Here is a 19,178-nt window from a genome sequence, read left to right as displayed (position 1 = left end):
TTTATGGATTAGTGCGAAATGCATCGTTTACAAACGAACGATATATTTTAAAAATGTACGTTCAAAACTATATATATTAGGTGCGCAACTAAGTTCTCGCTGATGCATTTTCATCAAAATAACAGCGAGAACTTAGTTGCGCACCTAATAAAATTTTATATTTATAAAAGAGAAATAAAATAATTATTTTTACAACTCAATTGTAACATATCGAGGAAAGTGCTACATGATTATATTATTTTAAAAACGTCGATTCTCCTTTATATATTTAAAACTTTTTCAATCTTCAACAAACACGCAACTAACTGAACGATGCGCATATTTGTTGCGGTTTTTTTTTTGTCGTCATAAAAGGATTCATCGGAGACTCAAAATGAGAATGCCTTTAGAGTACCTCTCGTCTTTCGATTACAGAGACCGTAAGTCAAAATACTCTGCTCCTCGGCAAATATTGCATAATCGCGAAAGTGCAGCGATACGATCGGTGCATAACGGTATACACTCTCTACAGATAACCCACGCTTTTTTTCTTGTCTTCAGCCATGGCGTTCTGTCGCCGCGTTTAAGCCTACCATCGAAAGAGAGTCAGGCGTGTCAAATGGATTTATGATACCGACGTAAACGCGGACGTAAACTAGTGAGCGTTTTTGTGATGCAACTAATCTCTCATACGTCGATGCCACAGTGTAGTTAGGTGTGTCCTCGTAATCATCTTAGGCAGCTGCAATATTGCTCCAGGTGTACGTAATGATAAAGGTGCTAAAAGCCGTCTTTAACCCTTTCGGGTTAGCTCAACCAAATTAGGATTAATTGTGTTCTCGGTGTGTTCCCGACGCGATCAAGTGAGGTTTAAATTATCTAACAGTAAGAGAGCCGATAATCGCGTGTAATTAAAATTTATTGAGACAAGGAATTTAATTCTTGAGAAACTTAATTTCATTTTAAATGTAATAAAATACAAGAAGAATAACTTTCAGTTGGACAATTAAATTTACATAAACTTGTAGTATGAAATATTACATTTATCTTCCAATCGTTCTTTGAAACACTTTCTTATAAAAAGAAGATATCAAATACAAACGTAATTGAAACTGTCTTCATTAAACTTTAATTATAGTTCCAATAATTTATCGCGCGGTAGCTTACTCCCAGAAATAAATTATCACTATATTAGAAGTCTTGAACAATAGTAGTTCTAATCGTTTCACATGACTCGCTCGTATATCCAAAGAGATCGTTGACCTCAAAGGGCGGCAGCAACGGCTGCGTGGGAATTCTTCATTGCATCTTATAGATGACGTTTATTTAGAAGCGATGCAGTTGAAACATGCAGTTGAAAATTCGTAAAACTGTGCCAAGAAACACGTTTCTGAAAGGATTGCTCTAAATGTGTGAAAGAAATTACATCAAAATTGTGAATTGTACGAAATACAATATTTGCGCTAAATGATATTTTTACCAACAAGAATTACCATTTAATAATTTATAATTAATTACCTCATTATTTGGACATTAATAATACATAATAGTTTTTATCATATTTTTGGATATTCTTCATCATTTTTTTAATCGTTTCTATTATCAATTTTTATCTTTATTATCATAATTTAATTTGACTATATCGAAATTACCGGTTAAATGTTCTTGCTTTAACAATCGTTTGCAACATTTTGCCTACGGACTTCATCTCTCGGCTTCTTGAATTCGAACCGCGAGTATCGTTCACACCTACACGTTCGTCATTCGTGCCCCTCTACTTTTCTTCCGCGTACGGCGAAATTATACGAGCCCAAGTTGAATAGGCGCGAACGCTTTTGTTAGTCCCCTCGTTGTCGTCGCGTTTGTGCATCTCTTACCAGTCATGAATGAACGTGCCGAACCAAAGGCAACGTGTCTTCCTGCTTAACGCGCAAGATCAACGGGGTTTTGTTGAAGTGCCGATAGAAGCGAGTCATTCTGGAGCACCGAGAGTGACAAATCACGCGCCAACGGCTGCAACTTTTACCCGTTATGTACTAGTCGAGCAGACAAATGGAGACTTTTCTCTTTCATTAAAATGATGAAGGAAGAGTAGAGTAATCTAGTAAATGTAACGTTTAATTCCGATTAGTTCTTAGTAAATGTTACTAAAGATAATAAATTTATGATAATTTCATGTATTGTGTTATAATCATGTACTATTAAGAAAAGTAACATATTTTTGGAATGGCAAATTCAACATTAGTTTAAAAAATCAATTGTACATTCCAGTGAAATAAAACACTACGATAATGTTGCGAGATGTTAAGGAATTATTGTCTGCAGCATCAAACTGCAACGTGTAAGAGTTCCAATTTTCTTCTTTGCAAAAGCAAAAGAGTAAGGCGTGTCTACATAACATTTTCGTGCGTGCTAACTGTTAAGTGGCATTGTTAAGCACGGCGATGAGCACAAGATTATACATTCCTGGCACTACTTTTACATAATGGAAATCTTTCGCACGAAAGCAATTTGTAACAAACGCCATGACCATTTGCTTACCCCGTATTCTCCGTATTCTCCGTATCGACCGCTACAATAATTATCATATGATTTACAATAGTAACCGAACCGTATCATTAGAAAATCCTCCATGTAACGGACAAGATAAGAAATTCCCACCTAGTCCTTGCAGCGAAATGCGCTTTTTATTTCATCAGACTACCGTAACTTCTTCCTCCAACTTTTTGTCAAACCGCTACATTGCTAGTTTATTGAATCATATTCAAGTGTGTGTTGTGATCAATGAAACCAAGGCCGACGGAAGCATACATCAGATAAATTGTTGTTTTTATAAGTAGTTGAGTTATATCTCTTACTCGTTTCTATCAATGTAGGTTAACTTCAATCTCGGTTCATCTTTTTCCAATTCTCAGAATTAGAAAAAAATAAAGAGTTAGTTAAAGTTAAATTTACATGTTATGGAATAAGAAATATATAAAAATATTTAAAATATAAATAAGATATATTATATATATTAAATATATTATATTATAAGAATAAATATATAAATTTTGTATAATTTTTTATTATGTTTATATATTTACAATTAGTACGAAAATATTTTAGATAAATGAACCGAGATATTAATATCAAAATTAATATTCATTTAACTTCTTCCATCGGAGCCTCCTCTCTTCGGCAATTAGCGTTTCCTCCGGTGATCAATCGCGTAGATCTCGGAAATCGGAATTCGCCCGCATGCGCAAGCGTGAGTTGGAAACATTGACCTGCAGACATTCACCATCGGACTGAAATATCTGTGGATCGGATGTTTATAAAATGGTGAAGTTTATTAATTAAGCGCAACTGCCAGAAAGTCAGCGACCGGTGCGGTATGGCTTTTAATGACCGCGCGAAAAATCATGTCCACGTGTGAACGCGTTACATTCATTGGCGGAGCTGAACGAGTTGGAGAATGTCGTTCTAGAGTGGGAATCTCGCTCTCCGCTTCGAGGAGATAATTCTCGCGACCAGTCGCGATGAATGTGATGCTGTATGAATAACGACACGGAGAGAGCGTTTGACGCTTGAATCTAATTTCAACAAACAAATTTTAAACGGATCTACCAATATATATCTCTGTTGTTTAAACTCTTGATTTTATTTTACTGTATAGAATTCATCAGAGAGAGAGAAAAAAAAGGAATTTTAAACGGACAAACTTGTTTCAATAAGCCTGGATGTGTATTTCACTTTTCGATCAAATGAAAGAGACTCCATACATTTGTCCGTATTCATCTATAAATATTCGCTTGTAATCAGTCGTTCTTGCTAGCTCAGTGGAACGTAGAATTCATCACGAGGCACAAAAGCGCGTAAACATACAAATAAAATTAAACACGATAAATCTTATATATTCTGCAAAGTTAGATCCTGCACACAATGGAAGAAATACTAGAAATAAATATGTATTAAAAATTTTTTAAATAAAAAACTAATATAGATTAAACGTAACGCACAATGGATACAAATAAGATGTAAGACATATTTGTGCGTTACCACTTTCTTATTTCTAATATTTAATATCGATTGTTGTTCCAGATATTTCTTCCATGAAGTCCTGCGCGCGCACAAATGGAAGAAATATTTGCGCAGGGCACAATACTTGCTCTCCGGAAAACATTTTTCTTTTAGACTAGAGTTCTTGTAGCCCTCCCGAGACATAAACGCGTCGTATCTTCCCGCGTCAGTCTAGTTTCTCGTGGAATCAAAGGCAAGTCGTTCCTCGTGGGACGATCATCTCTTCAAGTGAACCGTGCGCCTTCACGCACAAGCGTGTGTGACGGTGTGTGCGTGCGTACGTAACGCGAGCGCTCGCGCGCAAACCTGGCCATTACAGGAAGAGGCGCGTGTAATCTGTTGCGAAACGGTTAAACTTGTGGAACGATGCTACAGGCGGAACACCCAATCGCGGTCCGATACGCATTCATGCGCGTATTCCGTAGAACGACACGATGCAACGTACCCACGTGCATACGAGCGTGTCACGATGATCGAAGGCCCTTCCTCGTTGCCTTTTATACGGCTCGCCGCGGACCACGTGACTAAGCGACGGTGCACGTCGCGGTTGTTGCAGCTGCTCTATGCACTTCCGGTCTCTCTGGACACGGAAGTCGCGCGCGGAACCGAAGTCGGAGCTGCAACTGCGTGCCGTTACTCCAATCTCTGCGAACGAGATGACATCATCCCCAGATTCGTGCACTGTAATTAGAACTGTTTTGTGCGCGTTGTATGAAAATCACGGTACCGTAACGTACGATTGCACGAAGCTATGTGCCTAAACGGCACGCAAAAGCACGGTGTTTATAAAAAGAAACGTTTCTTTCGTTCTCTCTCGCGGATGTTTCCTTTTTTTTTTTCATTCTACACCGAAAAACATTTACTAAATCTTAATACATATTTCTTTGAATAATAAACATTTACTCGACGACGGTAAATAAATATTTTATACCACTCAATAACAACAAGATAGTTGAATCCAATTAATGATTTTTTTTTTGTATCAAATAAATAAATATTGATTTAAATCTATTCTCAAACACACACAAATATTTATTAAAATTTGCTATTTTTCATCAATGTAAGCAAGTCGTCTCTCTAGAACTTGAAGTGTTCCTTCACGCATCACTTGCCAATATCGAAATGTTGAGAACAAGTTACTCTTCTCGATTACAAATGTAGAATTCGATTACCGTTCTGGGTCTAAGTAGATCTTGAGTGGTCGTGGCGGATCATCGGCCGGTTACATCCGCATAGCTTTGCGGCATCGGCATTCGCCGTGGTCGCGGATGCGAGCGGTTACCGGATGATGGATCATACGCTGATCACACGGCTCCGCCGCGGATGATGGATCATACACGCGCGCTCGCTTTACAGCCGCGATCATTTCTCCCTCCTTTTCCCATCGTCCTTTTCCTTAGTCTCTCTCTCTCTCTCTCTCTCCCCCTCTCTCCCTCCCTCTCCTCATGATCTGCGCTTCTTGCATCCTCTTGCCGACAGGTGTCTGTAATCCGTGTCGCGGTCGAAAAAAAGTTTACCGAAGGCATCCCAACGTGCCCGCGGAATTTCCTATCTCCTCGGTGTGCCAGGCCGATACTGGGAAGAAGAGACTTAACGACGAAGGCCCCTGGGCCCAGGGGCCCCTCGAACGAAATTGAGGGTGCCCTCGCCGCGCCGTTCCTCGCCGCGACTTTGTACCGGGGCGACAACCGTTACGGCCTCCCGATCCACCTCCGTGTTGCACCTGTTCGCGCCGGCCAGCCCGGCACCATCTCATCGGACATTGTTGGCTGCGCAACACATCAAAGTGACAGCGTGACCGATTGCTTGTCGTCGTCACTTGCCGCGGTCGGCGTCATCGGTACACGTCGATCTTCGTAGGCTGTTCATAGACGAGGATATCGTATTCCCGTGCGTACGTGATCAGCAATCGGCTGATCGATTCGTCTTTAAACGAACGATATTACGCTGATCGATCGGTATCGATAATGACGATAATCTTTTCTTTTCTTATGATTATTAAACGCGGAAACGCGTAAAAATGGTAAGAAACATTGCGTGCTCGAAATACTTGTGTATTACAAGAAAAATGATTTATTTATAAAAGTATAACGCAGTTAAGATTTACTTTACTGAGTTCTTTCCATTCGCGGCGAGATTGCATCGAACTGCATTAATTAACTCAAGTGTACGCCACTTAGACGATGTTGACGGTGCGAATAATCGCTTCTCTCAACGTACTGTATTTTGCCAAGATATTGTGGGTAAACGGCACGTATCTCGCCAAGTGTTTGAACGCGAAATGTATGCGTTCATCGGTATTTTGGAGAGGACAGTTCCGAGAAACAGGACCGTGCAGATTCCAAAAGCTGTTCGGAAGCCTACGGAAGATCAAAATCTCACAGTTTGGCATAATCCAGATGCCTTATCTCAGGTTAAAAAGCTAAGAACGTATTTCTTATTCTCGATGCCTCTCACCTTTATATTCTCCATGTTTAAATTAGTCAAAATAACATTATGCATATGTAAATAGCCTTTCGCCACGAGAAACGTAAAGAACATGACGGAAGTTTTTCAATTGCGTATATTTTTCGATTCTTCTGGTATTACCTGAAAGTCATTGAGAAAGGCATAAAACGACATTTTACACGTAACGATTTAATAAATATGTCAAAACCAATCGTTCTGGGCCTGCTTCCCTTTACCTCTCACGACGTACAGGTACTCGTGACTTCATTTCGCTGCCAAATTTATTCTCCGCCTCATACATGCTCCTAAACTCGAGGATGTCTCCCGCGAGGAGAGAACGGCCGAAACGAGGCACGATAAGACAGGATCCAGAGATCCGAGGGCGTGGAATGCCAAGTAGTAGTACTTGAGAAGAGCCAAATAACACTGCTACGCTGAGGCCGAAGCCGGAGACGGCTTATGTCGAAGACATAAGCTGATGGGACATAAGCCAGACGTCGCGCTGCGCCATGCCGTTCGGAGAATCGAGGGAATCAGAGCGAGCTGTATGTTATACATGTCTAAGGAATGTTCTTGTTACCGCAGATACTCTCTAAATTTTTTGGAATAAAATTTTCAATCCTGGAGTCACTGACCAGTTCACTCTACGTGGAGGAAGTATTCACTTTAATGAAGTGAATTCTTTCACACTAAGACAAAAAGTGGAAAGTTTCGCTCTTATTTTTAAAGTGAAATTGTTAACGCTCTAAACTTTACACCAAAAAGTGCAGAAATCATGTTTAACGCTTTTTGTTTTCGTACAAGTGTCGTTTATAATTGCCAATTGTTACGTTTAGTTGTTTTGAATGTATGAACAATGTCAAGTGTTTGACAAACTCGGGATCTATCAGAGGTAAGACTGTTACATATATTTGTACATAAATAGAAATCAAAAGGATACGAACACAGGTTAAGGTATTTTGTATAGGTACTTTAGGATAATAAAAGAAATTAATTTCTATTGAAAATGTTAATCAAATGTAATAAATTGAAATTGAAATGTCTTCAATCTTTAATATATTTGTACTCCTGTACAGGTAAAGTATTTAAAGATTTCAAGACTTAGTCAAAAAATGCTTGCGACTTTATGATTAGGTTACAAAATATCCTCTCTCCTCGAAAAGTCACTCTTTTTAGAGTTGAAGAATAAATCCAAATGAAGAGTGAACAATTTCATTCTTTTGAAAAGTGAAATTTTGCTCCACTTTGATTAGTGGATATTTTCATGAACATTTAGAGTGACTTTTCACTCCAAGAAATTTAGAAAATAAGATTTCCCAAACGGTGGGCGAATTTCAGCGATCTCTTGTTTGATACGCCATCGATGAACGTTGTGAGGAATGCGTGAAGATTCCAGAAAAATTTGTCATTCGTATTTCGGCTATGTGTACGCAGATTTTCGGAGCCTCTTTCCAAGTTGACGCACTTATGCCGTAACTAACGCGTGCACGAGATAGAGGGAGAGAGAAAGATAGAAAGAAGTAAAGAACCGAATCAGCAAACCCAATTTTGACTGACTTCAAATGAACTTTAATCTTTGCTGAAAATTCTAAGGCTATTCGCGGATAAAAAAAAACTTTGTATTTCGAGCAACATTGCAATCTCTCCTTTACGTTATTTTATCTCTAGGTCATTGTTCTTATTCTGCATGCAAAGAAATTTTTTAACACGCGACGAAAAAAATAAGCTTATAATTAAAATAAGAGCAATGAATTCTATTATACTATACGTCTTATTTCTGTGACCCAAATTATCAAAATGTTCTAAACAATCTTGCTAAAGAGACATGTTTATGTAGCAATTACTAATGATCGATCCAGCTTTCTAATTTAAGAGATACTGAATATATTATATATTATTGAAATTAAATGAAAAGATAAAACAATTTTAATGTTATTTGTTTCTATTAACAAATACAGCTTAAAAGCAAATAGCTAATGTACTTTGATCAAATTAGTATATGGCACCCGACTAATTTTTATGGCAGGAACATATCAACGTCTGTTTGTATTTGTTTAGCAGCCGTGATCAGATTTCTCGGTATAGGTTTCCCAACCAAAGCATTTACGCTGAGAATGACGAAAACCAAACTCGAAGACTAGAGCTAATTCCGAACGATCGTTGATCAAAGCGGCGTACGTTAATTTTTTACAGTCTACGAAAAATATAAGAATATGATAATATTAAAGTGTGAAAAAAGAAAGAGTAAAGTACTTAACTTAAGATTTACTTTATGTCATTGTCTCAGTAAATTTTTTAAATTTTAGTAACATAATATTTTCAAAAATTTACACAATTTTGCATTCATATATATAAATTTTGACTATTAAAAGTTTTAGAATCTTATATTAATCAGACTTTAGTTAAACTTAGTTTTTTGTTCTCCGTTGAAAAATATATTGAAAAAAAAATGTTTGTGTTGCTTCCGACGATTGTTTGTGAATTCCTATTCACCTATATTCGAGAGCTGCAGTTGATTATTCTTTCATGAGCCCAAGCATAGTGGTAGGGTTATACAGCTATAAGGTTTCGTGATAGTGCAAGACAAAAATAGCATGTGCTCTGATCGATCGTTGGTTGCACTTATCAGTTGGCACAGAACATTGTTTAGAAAGAAGCCGTTAACCCGTCACCTACATTCGGTTTATTATGCATACAAGCGTTGCTACACTTTATCAGTCTTCCGTCCGCATGTATCTGTCTGTCGCTTTCGCTGATCCTCAGAAAACAAAAAGTTTCCACATTATAATATAATTTTTAGTACGTATATATACATGATATCGTGAGGATAAAAAAAAATTTCTCCTATATATTTTGTAATTTGCATATATTGACTCACGAAAAGCTCGATTACAAAAATTCTTCAAATCTCGAAAGATTTTGCCATTTTATACTTCACATTTCGAAGGAAATTTAAATCAATTACATAGTTGAAAACAAAGTAACTTTCTAATATTTTGATATATTCTATAATTTATAAGTTTCTTATAAAGACTATTATTTATTAATACTTATTAATAATTTATTTATTATATTTATATTTTATAAATATTTTTAAAAAATTCATATATTTAAAAAATGTTTACAATTATTTACATTAGAGACATACATATTCCTATATTGAAACAAATTAATCAAAAAATTTTCTTAGATTAAAAAGTCAATAAAGAAATTATAATCTCAAAAGTTAATAAAGATTTTAAATGTTGTTGATGAAGAAACTCAATTAAAACAGGTTTTGTCTTCTCGGAACAAACTATGTCTCTGTTAGTGTGTAAATATTTTCGGAGAAGATCCCAACCGTTCGATCACAGTTATCCGAAGAATTTCCGTCTTAACTGAGATTTTCTTTGAAATTCTTAGGTTTTATAAGGCCTTTGTAAGCATACAATCTTTCCCTAAGAAATTGGAAAGTGGAAGAGACGAGATCGACGATGGTATAAGAAGGAAGTATCCGTCATGTTTAAATAAAATACTTGAGACAACTAGACAAGGAAACATATCCGGTCTTCTGCAAAGATGCATCATGTAAATACATTTATATAGCAATATTGTTACACACAGTTATAATTATAATGAATTTAAAAAGAAAATGCCTAAAAAAAAAATAATCTTTGTATCCATACTTGTATAAGTAACGGACAAGAACGCTTAAACCAGTCTATTTGGACATTTCTAACAATGAAAAGCGCAATACTGTAGGTAGAAACCGCAAGAGAAATAAGAGGAGTTATCCTGTACGTTCCTGCACTCTTTTTGTTTTCCTTATTCATTCTCAAGGCGGTCATTAACGGCCATCTACCTGCTCTACGACTTTACCAACTCGGGATTTCCTCGTCCTTTTCCGCTGCGGCGAAATGAATTCTTACGCATTCCATTACTGCGTACGCGTTCATTATAATATTTTTGATAGTTCATCCCGTGTAAACGTTTTTGCCAATTAACAGATCAATAAAAAAAAAAAGAAATAATAAAATCAAACGAATCGAAAGATCAGAGTAAGATTATTTCGAGATTATCAGAGTAAGATTGTGGAATAATTTCTAAAATGAACATTTTCTTTCAAATACCACGATAAACAGTACACACAACATGAATATTAAGTATAAAGCAAATACACCAAGTAAAAATATACCACAAGCATCAATGAAGTAAACCACACTTTTAAATGTTCAGTATTAATTTTCGGTAAAAAAAATATTAACAATATTATTATATTTAAAAAAAAAACGTGCATTCCCTTCTGTGAGATATTCCTATATTTACATCCTATTTTTACATCCTCGTCTACGAAGTATTGTTGCGACAGCAGCCAACGTAGGTGCTCGTGTCCGATGTACCCAGGAAAAGAAGTCACGCTTCAGGAGAGATCGCTTCGAGAGCGATCGCATCAACACGTTTCTTTAACGAGGATAATTTCGGGGTGGTGATGCGACATTACGATCTACTGCGTTTGCGTTTCGCTCTGATTCTCGTGTGCAATTTCGTGCGAGCATACTACACACGCACACACGCACACACGCGCGAACACGAAGGTGAATTTTTGCGCCTCTCTCCGTGAGAAGAAACGCTCGCACGGTTAAGACACTGATATATCTCGTCGAGGACGCCGCCGATCCCTGTGCGTTGGATACGAGATCCACCTGTGTGTACGAGTATATTCGAGTGCGTACACGGATGGGGCACGCATGGATGAGTGGGAACCCATTTCATCCCGACGCGTAAGGACGATCTTGATCGTGGATGTCGGTGACGTGAGATCGTATGAGAAGGAAACTTGAAAATACCCGCGAACGGCCTCGATTCACGTAAATCGCTTTCCCTTGATCCCGCGGGAAGAATTCTCTTTGAATAAGGAACTCGATGTGGTATCCTTGAATTATAGATCCTATTATTATATAAGTCCTATCGCTTCCTCTGTAATTACCAGTCGCTATTACATGCTATTCGTGCAAAGTTCGCAGGATGTTGCAGGATCAAATTTTTTGCATATCTGATCTCGCTTATTTTCTTATTTAATTAACACTTAAAACACTAAATAAAATAGAAAGCTGATTATTAAATTAATTAGAACTGATTTAGCTACTTTCGATTTAAAGATCGAAACGTTTAACAATACAAAGTAGGACGCGAAGAAATCTTTGCAGATTCGATTATTGAATAAATTTTAATATTCAACGTTTTAAAAATCCATATCTTTAAGAAATCTTAAGATTGAACATTAAAATTTGTTTAACAATTAAATCTGCAAAAATCTTTCACTTGTTTCTGTTCAATTCAAGCATTTGAATCTTCAAATCAGAATTAGCTAAATAAATTCTAGCTAATTTAGTAGTCAGCTTTCTATTTTATTTTTAAATATTTGTAGTTCTAATCTCTCAAATGCAAATAAAATTACCGACAAAAATTTTAACAATCACAATATAAATAAAAAAGAAAGAAAAATAAAACGCCCGATCGCGTCGCATTCTGTGATTCGTATAAAATTGGCGTGGTTTGCATAATTTTGCACGGATATCAAAAATAATATTCAAGTAACAGCAACAGCAGCAATACTCTTCGATAAAAAGACTTTATCCTCGTCTTTCCTTTTTCGCAGATTGCGGTTATTAGCTAAGATATCGGCGCTATTTGCAATGTGCTGAGTCAAAACCACAAACCGTTTATTACGCGTCTTAAGTAGGATTACGAAGGAGTAAGATGCGTACCCTTTTACCAGCGTAATAAAGGACCGAAATTTTCCTCGACGCGACACGACGTTTCGATGCCGGCACGTAAAGATACCGATAAAAACCTTAACAGACATAACACGTGTTAAGGCCGAAACACACCGATCATAGCGATCGTCATATTCCAAAACTAACTGTAAATCCTTTCACGCATCGTATTTACCTATACAAACATCAATCTTTAATTAAAAAAAAAAAGCACGACATATTTATAATAATCTTTAATTTTTTTCTCAAGATCAGTTTTTTCTAGATCAATTATTATAGGGTTTAATTAAATCATCAAATTTGAGAATTTCTATAATCAATTATATATTATTATTGCGTAATGTCACATAATAAATGATAATATTAGTAAACAGTTAACACAAAATATAGGTAGAAAGACCTTGATCTTGCAATTTGCAAACATCAGATTATATGGCACAAGTGTGAGTCGATCTTTAAACGTTTCGTAACATCGTACTGGGCCCAGAGGTCACGACAGAAACGATGGGATGTTATTGCGCGCCGATCGTTCCGAATCAGTCGGTCGCCGTTGAACGCGCAGAGAATATCGCCTTCTCTTACTACGTTAATTAATTAAGGATCTCGGCTTGCCCGCATGGAGTCACGCGGTTCCCATTAGAGCTTAAAAATAATTAAACTGAATTCCAACGTGTCAAGGCTGGCGCATTGGCCTCGTATCGGTCCTTTTCATGTCGTTCATTAGTCATCAAATTCATTGATCTCGCGATAAACCCGTTAACAGCCAGAATTCTTTCTTTCAGAAGCCTTATTAAAGCCTTTTTATCACGTCATTTTTAATGTCGAGATATGTCAGATGAAAATAATAACAGAGTAATAGAAAAAGAGAGCGATTATTCTCTAATCCTAATTTTAACTATTCCGAGATTTAACGAATATCGAAAAAAAAAAAAATGATTTTGATCAACTTACCGGTGACCCTGATACGAGGTCTTGACGAGCTTCACCGCGAAAAGGAACTGTATAGCGCAGACCAGCAGGCAACAGAGATTGAGGGACAGGGCGAGGGCGCATAACGCCAAGGTGACCTCGTAGACGATCACAAATTCCTCCGGGCTGATAAGGCTGTTAGACGTGACAGTGAGCGGCGAGATCTTCAGTAGGAAGATGACCGAGAGGAGAGCTAAAAGTAGGGATACCAGACAGAGCAGTCCAAGGCTCGTTAGCATCTCCTTCACGCCAGCCGCATCACTCCGATGGAGATTCCTGGATAGGGACGAAGACCAGGAGGCATTGAGGGGTATCACCGTCGGCCCACCAGCTACTTGGCTGGCTACGACAGGAAGTGCAGATGTGGCAGGCGCGGGTGACGGTGTAGTCTGACTCGGCAATCGCGACAGCCTGGAGATATCGAAGCCGCCGTTCGCTTTTGGCCTCTCCTGATGCGAGACATTCGTTTGCGAGATTACGGTGTGGCCCAACTGACTTGCTGAGACGTTATGATTATTATTGTTGTTACCGCCACCATTATTACCATGGACGCCGCCGACCGGACTAACGCTGTTAACCGAATGCTTAGAGGTTGACAGAGTTGATACGTTAAGCGCGTGCGAATGGTTCAGGCGTTGTGACAAATTGTTCACGCTCAGCTGAGAATGGTTCAGCGGATGCCGATGTGTCGATGAAGGAGTCGTCGCCGATTGATGCGCGTTCGACACCGTCGTCGCCGTCGGTCTCGCCACGGAATCGTACACGTCGATTCCGCTATTGTTACCGCGATGCCCGGTGACACCACTGCGTGTCCCGGTGCTTCCGGTGTAGTGATGATGATGATGGTGCTGTTGCTGCTGCGGTTGTTGCTGCGACTGCGGCTGTTGCTGCTGTTGCTGATCCTGGTGCAGCGAGCTGTTGTGTAAGTGGTGATGGTGGTGCCCGCCGTGCAACGAGCCCGAGCTCGTCTGATAATCATTGTGATGATGCCTGGAGCCCGTTGACGACGGCTGCCCCGTCAGGATGTGTTTCAGCATTACTCGACACACTGGTGTCACGCGGAGTGAGGCTTCTTCTCTTTTCTCCTGATGCTGTAATCCTTACATGGCGATCTCGTGACGGAACGGAATACTGAATTGCACCAAATCCACCGTGTCATAGCACGTTGATGTTAACTTTCATCTTCTTCATACTAAATTCGTCATATTACAGGATGTCACTTTTTTTCTTCATCACGTTGAATGTCTCACGATGAAAACTAATTGTCTATCAAAAGAGTTTCCAAATCACATAAACATATAACACGTTTAATTCAATTCTCTTCAGTTTAGATTCTTCGTGATGAACAATATCACTTCTCTTTTCACACTACGCGAAATGTTTTGTATAAATGATTAAATTTCTAAACTTCGAAGCTACACTAAGTCTGTGAATTGATGTGCAATTCATCGATTTTAAATTCTAATTTCATTTTTGCTTTCTTGAAACTCGTAGTAAAATTAATCGCTCTTTAAATTCGGATCTTCTTTATTCTAAATACATAAAGGTCATTTGTTAGTTTTCTAGCCGGAGTCACCTTTCGTTCGTCCCGATTGGAATTAATTCCTTAAAGATAGAAGGAATATGCATGAACTTGAGGCTCGTTTGAACGTTACGTTCCCGGACTCAGCGAATTGCTGCACACCAGTTGCTCCACCATGGCGATGGCATCCACCAGACGGCGGCGGCGACTCTCACATATCGGGTTCACAGCGTGGAACTATACAACGACAACGGGCAGTGGAGCGAGTTCGCTAAGGGCATGATTAGGTCGATCGAAAGGTCTTCGTCTTTCTCTTTCTCCTTCTTTATCAACGACGACGCAATCAGTCGATCAGTGCGTTAAGGCGGCTGCAAGCTTGGTTTTCTACCACCGTCTTCTCGTTGGATACGCACGAACTCGTCAGCAGGCATGGCTTCCGAGATGGTGCCGGCGGTGCCTCTGCAACAGGTCGGAGAAAATAATTAATGGACTGACTGTTCACTCTCCGCTGTCGGTCGGAATAGTCGGACCATAAAAAGAAGGATAGATACGGGATATAATCTATATCCTGACCAACAACGAAGAAAACGGACGTCTTTCTCTTCCTTCCTCGGTATCTGTGAGCTTCGCGCAAGCCAAAGTATACGACTGATCATACGTGGTGAATTCTTTTTCAAACAAGATGGAATTAAAAAAAATTTCACACAGCTTTGATAAGAAAGTATGTACAGGTACATGACTACTCATATTATTAGCTTAAAAGCATCATTGAATGGAAATTGTAAACGGATTGTTATATATTACAGCAAGAAGTAAAGTAGGTGACACATCTCTCGAATACAAACGAGAAGAGAATAGCTTCGTTTTAACGGACTGCATGCCAGTTGCATCGTGACGGAGCGCTTTAAAGCGCGACCGTCGCTACTAACACAGAATGTAACGTGAAAAGGAATCGAAATTAGTCGTGGTTTTTGCAAGCGTTTCTCAATCAAAGCGTAAAAGCTCTTCGACACTTAACGTTTGTTTTGTAATTCCAACTTGTTTACGATTTCGAGCAAACCGTGAATGTATCTTTTTAAGATGTAATTTTCTTGATTTAGAGCACTTTTCTTTGCACATATATATATACTATATATATATATATATACAGGATGTATCTGAAATAACGCCCACTAATCATATAATCTTATTCCTAATAAAAAAATTGAGTCGAAAAGTTCTCTACCATTTTGCAATTTTCGCAATATCTTTTTTTAGTTACCTAATGAGCAAAATGTCTAAAATCAACGTATTTACACACTTTAAGATACCTTAAGAATTCTTTAAGAAACATCTTTAAAATATATTTCACAAAGAACAGGGAAAGATATCTTAAAATTATCTTGTACATCAATTTTATTCGGCAATCTTTCGAAACTAATATCTCGTTAATTATTACAATTACAAAATGGTACAGGATTTTTCGACTCAGTTTTTATTAGAAATAGCTCTGCATGATTAGTGGGCGTTATTTCAGATACACTCAGTATATCTTTGTATATCATCATAAAATTAATTGTTCGGATAGTACGATAGTAGATTATTACATCGATAATTTCTTCAGACTATTTAACAATTAATTGTCTAAATATTGTATTACACAGAAATATGGATTTACATATTTAAACACATAATATAGTGTCATTTTTACACAGAAAACTAAATAATAATTTAATATATATTAAATAATACATGATCACTTTTTACACGCTCGGGCAGTGTAATCTGCAAAATCCATTCTATTATTGAAAAAAATAACCGTGTAAAATTTTCAATGTTCCGTACAGATCTCAAGCAAAATGTGCTCAGTGGAACGGCGTATGTTGAGGATTGGGAGCTTCATGGCGAGGACGCAGCAGCGTAATTAGAAAGATCGTGGTACACGTAACACTTAGCGGGCAAACGATGACCTTTAGCAGCGAGCACACGGCTGCACTTGCGAAAAAGTCGCATCGCGAAGTGGCATGTGGTTGAGAGGCGGAATATCTGATCGTGAAGAATCCAAAGACAAATTGTCTGCAATCGCGAGAGAAACAAATTGTGAGAAAACTGGTTGATCTAGCGACGTCAATGCTTGGGACAATCGCATCGATACTTCATTTACCCTTACTCGTGTTATCATCACTTTCTACGACCACGTACACAGTCTCTCAGAAAGAGAGAGAGAGAGAGGGGAGGGAGGAGCACGTTGTTCATACATTTCTCTTCCTCTCACTCGGCACGAGCGGGTCACGCGAACTCGTCTCTGCGCTTACCTAACGGCATAGAGTCATCTAGAATGTAATTACAATTAGAAATTCTCCTGTGTATTTTATGTGAGATAATTCTATTAATTAGAATATCATCATGCGGAAATAATTCTTAAATTAATGTGCATCAAAGGTTACATAATTAAATATAATAAATAATTTTGTTAATAGATAATTTCAGTAAATAATTTCTCTTTCAAACTGACGTTCGACTCAATTAAGAGACTCTTTCACACTTTTATATTATTAAAATTTTAATTTTCAAACTCGATTGTCACATTTCATTAAAGTAATTATTGCAACTTTCTCTTCACGTATCAATACGTATTAAATTAAATAAATATTAACACCTGAAAAAAAGAATAAACTTCATTGTCATGTCCATTTCATGCGACGCAACGATTAAATGGCCGGTATGTATGCTTTATTGAATATGTTATTGCTGAGAGCCACGAACGGACTGTCATTCCGGATCGATGGACTCGATTGTAACTTGACACCGCAATGCCTACATGTCGCAAAAACATGTTTATCGTGTGGATTTCATTTCCATCCTGCTCGTATAAAAAATGTTTTAGTATTTCCTATGTCACTCCGAAATACCTGGAGAACGGAACAATTGTTTTCCGAAACGCGAATGTCAAGGAACCACGATCGATTTGCTTGCTTCCCGCAACTTTTCGCGATGCTAGATCAACGTTGTATATTTCGGTCACTTGTCAAAAAATCAACATTAATTTCCAATCGAGAAGTTTATGTACATTACGAAAACTGTTTCGAAGTTACGTATTTATTCTGTCTTATTTTACGAGGTTTCAAAAATTATTCGTAGAGAAGGAATTCGAGCATACACCGATCGTTACTAAAGAATGTCAATGAATTTCAGAATACGTCATCATAATTTAAAGCAAGCACGTAAATTTCGTGTTCGTTCAGACACTTTTTATCTTTAATAGAATTTCCACGAAGTAACAAAATTAAGATGCAAAATTATTTTCCGTTCCTCTCATTGCTGCGTTATCTTCAAATCTACTTGGAAGCTTTCTTCGCTTTGTTCTAACTCAAATTTATGTGACAACTAATCACTTTCTTCCACGCTCTGCAGACATAGAATGTAAAAGACCAAGTCTGTGCTATCCTAGTTGTAAAAAAACATTTCTCTTCGTATGTATAAAATCAGTTATTTATTATTCGTCATTCATAAACCAATTACACGTTAAATGTGGTCCTACGTGCATCTCGTTTTTCTCGTCGTCACGGTATCCTGAGTCTTTATCGAAAGCAATCTTTGTGGCGTAACATGATTCGATCCCGCAAATTCCTCTCCTCTCTCTCTCTTATTCTTTGCTAACCGCACGATACACTGGATCGCGTGCTACGATCCAGAACCGCAAGATCGGCTATCGTGGGCCGCGAGCATCTCTCTCTCTCTCTCTCTCTCTCTCTCTCTCTCTCTCTCTCTCTCTCTCTCTCTCTTTCTCTTTCCGTTGTCAATAGTCAGGCTTGACTCATAGAAACGGGTTCCGCTCGCATTCCGGACATCCAGCCTGCCGTTCACGGCAGAAAGTGCATCGCCACATCGATATCTGTGCGCGTGATGAGCAAGATTCCGGTAAAATGCAATTCACAGAGAATGTACATCGAATTTGGCAAAAGGTTCTGCAGCGAATTTGCAAGAAAATGCAAAATAACGTAATATGTTAGATATTTGAATTTATATTGTTACCCCTTTCAGTTCTGTTTAAATTCCAATTTTTATATGTTGCTTTAACGTCTTTAAATTGATCTATTTTTTAATATATATATATATATATATATATATACACTTCTGAAGAGCAAACCAAAGCTTAACCCAATTATTTTATTCTTGTTGATAATAATTTATTTAATTTTCCAGTTACGCTTGCCTTTTATTTTTGTTATCTGACTCTGATCAAGAAAATGTCTATCATTAGTCTTGTACAATTCAGAGCTGTAGTGAATGTCACATTAATCGACATGCACACTTGTTTAGTGAATTGATTCTACTTATTAGTCGAAGAATTAATCGGCGGACACATCGAGATAATCGGTACAGACGTTGTTCATGATTGTAAAGTGAAAACGACGTACGGATTCTAGCCGCGCGAATCGCTGGACTAATACAGGGTGTAT

The 19,178-nt window shown here is 37.9% G+C and overlaps 1 protein-coding gene and 2 long non-coding RNA genes across 5 annotated transcripts in view; 1 reads left to right on the top strand and 2 right to left on the bottom strand.

The window, feature by feature from the left end:
• Positions 1 to 19,178, bottom strand: part of LOC105150339 (uncharacterized) — a 35,375-nt gene that overhangs the window by 6,535 nt on the left and 9,662 nt on the right. For 2 of the 3 annotated variants that reach the window (XM_011063353.2, XM_087411569.1), the window contains exon 2: positions 13,197 to 15,195. In XM_011063353.2, coding sequence (XP_011061655.1) covers positions 13,197 to 14,251 — 1,055 coding nt within the window. In that variant the 5' untranslated portion in view covers positions 14,252 to 15,195. Of the gene's footprint in view, positions 1 to 13,196; positions 15,196 to 16,560; positions 16,642 to 19,178 lie in introns of those variants that run through there. The other variant, XM_087411568.1, reaches the window with a different exon arrangement.
• LOC105150338 (uncharacterized) lies at positions 113 to 2,906 on the bottom strand. Its single transcript, XR_846703.2, has 3 exons — positions 2,641 to 2,906; positions 2,521 to 2,551; positions 113 to 2,080 (listed from the first exon to the last, which is right to left on the bottom strand). It is a non-coding gene; the product is annotated as an uncharacterized LOC105150338 (long non-coding RNA).
• Positions 15,202 to 17,391, top strand: LOC147908100 (uncharacterized). The gene is made up of 2 exons (XR_015546811.1): positions 15,202 to 15,349; positions 16,563 to 17,391. It is a non-coding gene; the product is annotated as an uncharacterized LOC147908100 (long non-coding RNA).

This window comes from Acromyrmex echinatior, chromosome 11 (assembly GCF_024713525.1).
Source record: "Acromyrmex echinatior isolate Ae372 chromosome 11, ASM2471352v2, whole genome shotgun sequence".
In the NCBI taxonomy this organism is placed as follows: domain Eukaryota; kingdom Metazoa; phylum Arthropoda; class Insecta; order Hymenoptera; family Formicidae; genus Acromyrmex; species Acromyrmex echinatior.
The sequence above is the reverse complement of the archived record's forward strand: the minus strand, read 5'-3'. Positions and strand labels throughout refer to the sequence as shown.